At 33.9% G+C, this 6,966-nt stretch overlaps 1 protein-coding gene across 2 annotated transcripts; it reads right to left on the bottom strand.

The window, feature by feature from the left end:
• Positions 1-2,062: 2,062 nt before the first annotated feature.
• LOC141667828 (uncharacterized) lies at positions 2,063-6,159 on the bottom strand. Of its 2 annotated transcripts, XM_074474456.1 has the most exons (8): positions 5,826-6,159; positions 5,545-5,697; positions 5,373-5,468; positions 3,360-3,437; positions 3,174-3,248; positions 3,007-3,084; positions 2,801-2,929; positions 2,068-2,657 (listed from the first exon to the last, which is right to left on the bottom strand). In XM_074474456.1, the coding sequence occupies exons 2-8, from the start codon at positions 5,695-5,697 to the stop codon at positions 2,484-2,486; spliced, it is 783 nt and encodes a 260-aa protein (XP_074330557.1). In that variant the 5' UTR covers positions 5,826-6,159; the 3' UTR covers positions 2,068-2,483. The 2 variants fall into 2 exon arrangements, with proteins under 2 accessions (XP_074330558.1, XP_074330557.1); XM_074474457.1 differs by lacking the exon at positions 5,373-5,468 and having other exon boundaries at positions 2,063-2,657.
• Positions 6,160-6,966: the final 807 nt, after the last annotated feature.

The raw sequence follows: 6,966 nt of genomic DNA, 5'->3' as shown, positions 1-6,966 counted from the left end.
TTTACGAGAATGTGAAAACTACTTTGCAGCGTTCCTGGTACCTGATTTTATGAGTACTATCCTATCAATAAAGTGGTATGTACTTTGTTAAATATCACTCTCTAAATATAATCTGATCATCTTCTATCAGGTGATCATCCATGATATATTTTTCAACTTCGATAACATGAATAGAGCTATACAATTGTTCCACTACAATTACAATTACTAGTTCTCAATTTTCATTTTACTTTTCGTGTTCTAATAATCAGCAATGCAATCAGAGAATGCAAACAGAGCTAACAGAGAATCAGAGTAACGAACTTCTTGCCTGCTATCTTTCTTGCTTGAAGCTTTAGCCATCTTTTTCTCAATTTCTCCTCACTGTGTAAATACCTGTTCTTCTCTCCTCACTGTAATTACCTGTTCTCCTAAGCGGGTCCTTTCTTGAGGAAATCGGGGGGGACTTGCTTTGATTTAATTTAACGATTCTGGGCCTTTAACATAGTTGGCCCAGTTCTCCATTTATCTCTTCTAGATTAAATCATGTTAAGCCCAAATTCTTTTATTGAATTGTCATATCTCGACTCCTTTCCCAGCCCAACTTGTCTCTTATTTTAGTTTTTTTATATAATTATTTTATTTTATTTTGTCAAAATAAATTAGATAACATTATTCTTTTAATAATTATATGTATATATGTGTGTACATATTTAATTTTGTTAATATTTTTAGGACTACTAACATAAAAATCATATATTTCTCAAGTAAATTTCAAGATTTTAAGTAATCGAAATAGAACGGGGCGGGAACATCGGAAAAGAAATGAAACTTATTAAATGTTGTACGACTATAAATATTTATAAAATATATTTTATACCATCAATAATATTTTAAATATAAATTAAAATATTATGCATGAAGATAATCAATTCGGTTATATAGGGGTGTTCTTCAAAAAACTGCGGGTGTACTGTATATAGGGGTGTTATTGGATAAACTGCGGGTGTAGGGAATATAGGGGTGTTTAGCGATAAACTGGGGGTGTACAGATATAGGGGTGCTAAAAAAAGCTGGGGTGCTTTAAATATTGGGGTGTTCAGCCAGAAAGTTGGGGGTGTACAGAATTAATACTTAACACCCCCATTTTATCGTGAAACACCCCTATATAAAGTACACCCCAACTTTATTTTCCAACACCCATATATTGGTTACACCCCCAATTTCTCGATACACACCCCTATATACTTTACACCCCCAGTTTATCGCGAAACACCCCTATATAAAATACACCCCAACTTTTTAGCTAAACACCCCTATATTTTAAGCACCCCAACTTTTGTTTTTAACACCCATATATATTTATTACACCCAAGGTTTCTCCATAAACACCCCTATATTAAGTACACCCCAACTTTATAGCCAAACACCCAAATATTTATAGCACCCCAGCTTTTTTCTTAACACCCCAATATTCTGTACACCCCTGGTTAACACCCCCACTTTTTTATATAACACCCCTATATACTTTACACCCCCAGTTTATCGCGAAACACCCCTATATAAAGAACACCCCAACTTTGTAGCTAAACACCCCTATATTGTAAGCACCACAACTTTCATTTTTAACACCCATATATTTATTACACCCCCGGTTTCTCGATAACACCCCTACTACTCACACCCCAATATTATTACCACCCCCATTATTTGACCCAGCACCCCAATATTAAGTACACCCCAATATTATCCACACCCCCGTTTTATGGTACTCACACCCCAATATTTTCCACACCAACAGTTTATGCTACTGACACCCATAGTTTATGGAACACCCCCATATTTGTAAGGCACATGCAAGTTATTCACATTGCCACATTGCAATTCCACCAGGTCATAATCGAGACAGTGGAGAAAAACAACACACATACTGTAAATTAGTAACTAGATCCTTTAAAATAAAATCAACTCAATAACCTACTAAAGTTGATCAGACAATAGCAAGTATTAACATGAAAATCACTTGAATGAATAAACCGTAAACTGCATATAATACTTCTTGTCTAAACACCAACAATCCCATACTAGGGTTCCATAAAAATCCTAACTCATAAAAGTTAGTTCATAATCAAAGTATCAAAACAATCCCAAGATAGCCAACACATGTTCATAAGAAGAGATAAATAAAAGATAAGAGAAAACAAAGCCAATTGAATGTCTTCAATGGCTGAATTCTTCTTCGTTGATGGGGAACACCTCAGTTCTCCTCAGGCAACAGCTTTTTATCCAGAGTCTCCCTTATAAGGATGTGCCTTGCATTGTTCACATGCTCCTGAGGTAATAACAATCAAAGTAAATCTAAGTAATGAAGATTAAACTATACACATGCAAATAACTAAAATGTTCCTTATAAGGATGTGCCTTGCATTGTTCGCATGCTCCTGAGGTAATAACAATCAAAGTAAATCTAAGTAATGAAGATTAAACTATATACATGCAAATAACTAAAATGTCCTTGCCTTTGAGAAAGGTAATCTAATTCCTTTCAACCAAGACTCCATACTCTTAAGCATGAAAACTCCACAATCAGAACCATTCTCTTGCTTCAGATTATTCGTCACGAAACAAATTTCCCAAATGGACTTATTAATCTCGTGACGATATTGCAAATGTTGCAACTGCAGCAATTACCAAAACAAGAAACAAATAACAAAACTAAGAGAACAAAATGTTGGAACTGCGACAGTTAACAAAAAAAGCCTTTTTCTGGTAAAAAAAACAGGAAACTAATAGACAAAAGTAAGAGAACAAATTCATGTACCAACAGATAAACATGCAATCGGTGTGTGGAATGGAGAGGATACAAAGAATCCATGATGTAGATTTTGTGCTCCTCAAATATAACGTGAATCGAGAAGAAGTGATTCTCATCGATTACCCCAATGTGAGTCTGCATAATGTGAGTTTGCATCAACTAAACTATGCTATAAGTTCTCTTTACAGTCAGATAAAACCAATAAGATTTACCTTTTCATTGCCTGCACAGTGAATGGAGTGCTTAAAGTGAAAATCGAGGCCTGCACTGCGCACATTAGCACCCCAACACTACAAGATAACCAACTAAAATCAACATCAAAACAACTATAACAAAGGGTAAAAACAAGCTGATGGTGTGTAGAATCGTTTTGACTTACAAGTGGAGAAATAATGTAACACTTATGCTCAGTATTCAACTCACGTTTGAGGATTTCACAAAAAGATTCAACAACCTGTGCACAAATAAGGAAAGCCAATGATTCTACCTTGAGTGATTGAGTTCAAAAAAACTAGTTAAAAAAGTAGTTCTAAGAAACATTGAATCATTGAGTTTAAATGCTTACGTCTGTGCCTAGTTCAACCTCTCCTGAAAATCGGTGTTCAGCTACATTCCAATCATCACGTCGATATTTTTTATCCTCCTGATAAAAGAAATATGACTAGTTAAACATTTAAGGACTAAAAGACAAATAAAGTTTCATAAAGGGAAATAATTGACAAATAAAATTTCGGCTTAATTGTACATTTGCCCTTAAAGTATCCGGGTCTGTACACATAAACTCTTAGATTAAAAAAATGGATAGACTTGCCTCTAATATATGAGCAGTTGAACACCACATAAACGTGGCTTACAATACAGAAACGTGGCTTACAATCGACACTTATGCAACTCATATTATAAATCATGACACAATCTCCAAAAAACACTGTAACTCAGATATTTCATAACCCTCCTCTTATGAAATAAACATGGATATAATGTGGAGGATTATGTGGCTCACTGCTATTCAATGAAAAATTACAAGAAAGGGTATTCAGGGATCATATATCCTATGAATAATCATGAATTATGGGAAAAATCGCAGTATATCCCAACACACATTATCAGACCCCCAAAAATTCTCAAACAAACGGGGAGGCCTCAGAAAAAGAGAAAGTTATCGCAAGGTGAAGAAGCAGTTATAAAATATAAGGATGGTGCCAACATTCTAAAAAGAAAGAACCAACTCACTGTGAGGTAAATTTCATGTTGAATATTATTAAGCATATTATATTGTCGTACTAATAATAATTCACTTGCAATGGCCAGGTGTGGCTCTTGTCGAAAACTAGGACATAATAAAAGAACTTGTCAAAAGTCTGCTGAAATAGGGGAGTCTAGCGCAAATTCAAGGACATCTGAAATGGAGGTAATTGCTGAAGCTTCACCAAAGACAGGACATGTGATGGAGCCTCATGTTACAAGTATACAGGAAAGGAATGTGGAAAGAGCTCCCTGGAATTTCAATGTTAACACAGCTGAACTCCATAACACTTATATTGGACCTATGAAGCTTGCCAAAACTCTGCCAGTGAGAAAATCAGGGTACAAGACAACAGTTGGTGGGGTAGTGGTTAAATCTGCACCATTTTCTCGAAAAAATGGTGCCAATGTGATAACTAGTAGCCAATTGAAAGAAGCACTTGCAGTAGCGAAGGCGAAAATTGGAGAAGGGATTAACAAAAATTTGACAATGGAAAAGGAAAAGTAAAAGAAGCACTAGGAATTATTTTGATCATTATGCTCATGTACTGGTTTATTTTGAGCAGTTTGATCATTTTGGTTATTCACGGTGCTTGTTACATTTAAACTGCTATCTTTTGGTGTACTTTAATGCTAAATATGTTCATGGTGCTTGCTCATATGAACACAACATTTTATATATTTAAGTGATATTTTGGTTATGGGTGTCCAATCTCTCTGTTTCATTAAATAGAGATTCTTTGTAACTTCATTACAAAGCCAACAAAGACTCTGTATTTCACGCAAGAACAGGGGGAAAATGCAGTTTTATTATCAAGATAATGTGCTATATTGCACACTTCTGATTGCAGTTTTTAGAGACAGAGTGTTGTTGCTCTTAAGAGACATGATGATTTTGGAAATAGTTGTGTTGTACAAATACTAAGATAAGTTCCTGCTGTAAATATGCATTGCGCAGGTACACTATCGGCTTTTTTTGATGTGGATTATGGGAAGCTAATAAATATTAATATAGCTTTATTCAGTCTAAAAAAACACAAAAAGAATAGAGAGGGAAGAAGAAAAAAGAGGAGGGAAGTGATTAACGCTAATTGCCGCCAATATTGCATACACATATGTACATGGAACTGTAGAACGCGTGCAGGACTCTCTCACTCTCCAACAAGTTAATGCAGTTCTTATTCCACCAGAAAGGTTGTAATGTTCGGATCGTCAAACTTTACAGGTAAGTCTATCCGGGTTTTTAATTTAAGGGTTTATGTGTACACGCATGTTTAATGTAAGGGCCAATGTCTAATTAAGCCTAAAATTTCACAAGGGGAAAGAATTGAACCCTTGATGTCAACAACTTCTCGTAATCAACATTGCTCCAATTTAATTCTGAAATGATTTTAGCCAAAGAACCGAGATGAAATCGCTTCTTATACTCCTACAATCACCCCAAACAATAAGAATCCAAAATCAATAACAACAATTCAATTGACTTGCAAAATTTAAAAACATACCCATTTTTCCTTAGCAAATTGGGTTCGTGCAAATTGTTGAATGTTTGATGTAACATTTTGTAGTAGAGGATCTTCATACACAATTGTAGATTGAACACCAGCAACACCAGACATGGTAGATTGAAGGTATTGTCTCAATTGGGACTTGTCCATCTAGACAATTCACAATCACAACAATTAACAAATATATAATTGACATACACAATTCACAATCACAACAATTAACAAATATATAATTGACATACACAATTCACAATCACAACAATTAACAAATATATTACCGGCGAGGGATAGAGAGAATTGCAGAGCGAGGGATAGAGCGAGTTGGTTACTTGTGTTGTAGAGGATTACTGGAATGTTTGGTTCTCGGGTGATTGAAGTCGTTTTATAAGTTTTGTAGTGTTTGTTGTTTGTTAATGATTATGGATTTATGGTTTGTTTGATCGATTTTATCTGTGAGTCTGATGTTGTAAGTTAGTAATGGACGTAGAAGCTCGATGTCTAAATGATTTTGTTAAGTAGTGGGACTGGACTAAAATTGGAAGTTTCATCAACACTGTTATGGTTTCGTTAGTGATCAGACACGGGTGTTATTTGTTGTTTATTGTTAGCACTCTTTAGTTGGTCTAGTGATATCTGATTTTGTGAAGTTAACATTATTATTTATTTGTAGGTATGAATAAGATGGTTTTGTTGTTTATTGTTTATTGTTAGCAATCTTGATAATTAAAATTATTTAATATTCAGAAAATTCCATGAAATGTAATTTAAAACAAGAAAAATCTTTTTAATTTTATGTATTATATGTATTATATAGTTTTTAATTTTATTTTTTTAGTAATAAATTATAAATAAATTTTTATAGTTAATATTATAAAAACAATATTGTCAAAATAATCAACTTTAAAAAATGTTGATTTCATACTTGAAGCAAAATGTATGTAAAGATCAAATTTTATTTGCATAAAATTAATTAACACGAAAAAAAATGTATAAAAATATGTGCGATATGATAAATATGTAATTGATTTAATTTAAATATTTTTGATTAAATTTTATATTTCATGAATTATTTTTCTAGTTTTTATACTTTCATGAACTGATTTTCCAGTGGGCTTAGGTACACTGGATTCACTTTGATTGATATTGGGCATTTGGGCTCAATGTATCATTCAGTTTCATGACCCTAATCTAATTTCACCGACCCAACAATATACTCTGCTTTTGAATAACATGGAGACCATAATCTGGGAAAATAATCTTAATCTGGGAAAAGCTATGCATATTGTTTCAAGGGGGAGGGTAGAGGAGGTTGGCATCCATAATTATGAGTGTTACTCCACTCGGATATCGAGGTTGGCATCATCAAATAAGTGGTTAGGCATCAAATCTCCTTTTATTCAATGGCCATTAAGAGGAAAA

The sequence above is a fragment of the Apium graveolens genome, chromosome 6 (genome assembly GCF_009905375.1).
Source record: "Apium graveolens cultivar Ventura chromosome 6, ASM990537v1, whole genome shotgun sequence".
Taxonomy (NCBI): Eukaryota; Viridiplantae; Streptophyta; class Magnoliopsida; order Apiales; family Apiaceae; genus Apium; species Apium graveolens.
This window is presented reverse-complemented; position numbering and strand designations above follow the sequence as displayed.

Coding starts and splice junctions, on each gene's coding strand:
- LOC141667828 (XM_074474456.1), bottom strand. CDS start 5,697: ATGGACAAGTCCCAATTGAGACAATACCTTCAATCTACCATGTCTGGT. Junction 3,438..5,372: donor AGAAGTTGTTGACATCAAGG/GTTCAATTCTTT, acceptor TTCTTTTATCAG/GAGGATAAAAAATATCGACG. Junction 3,249..3,359: donor AGGTTGAACTAGGCACAGAC/GTAAGCATTTAA, acceptor ATTTGTGCACAG/GTTGTTGAATCTTTTTGTGA.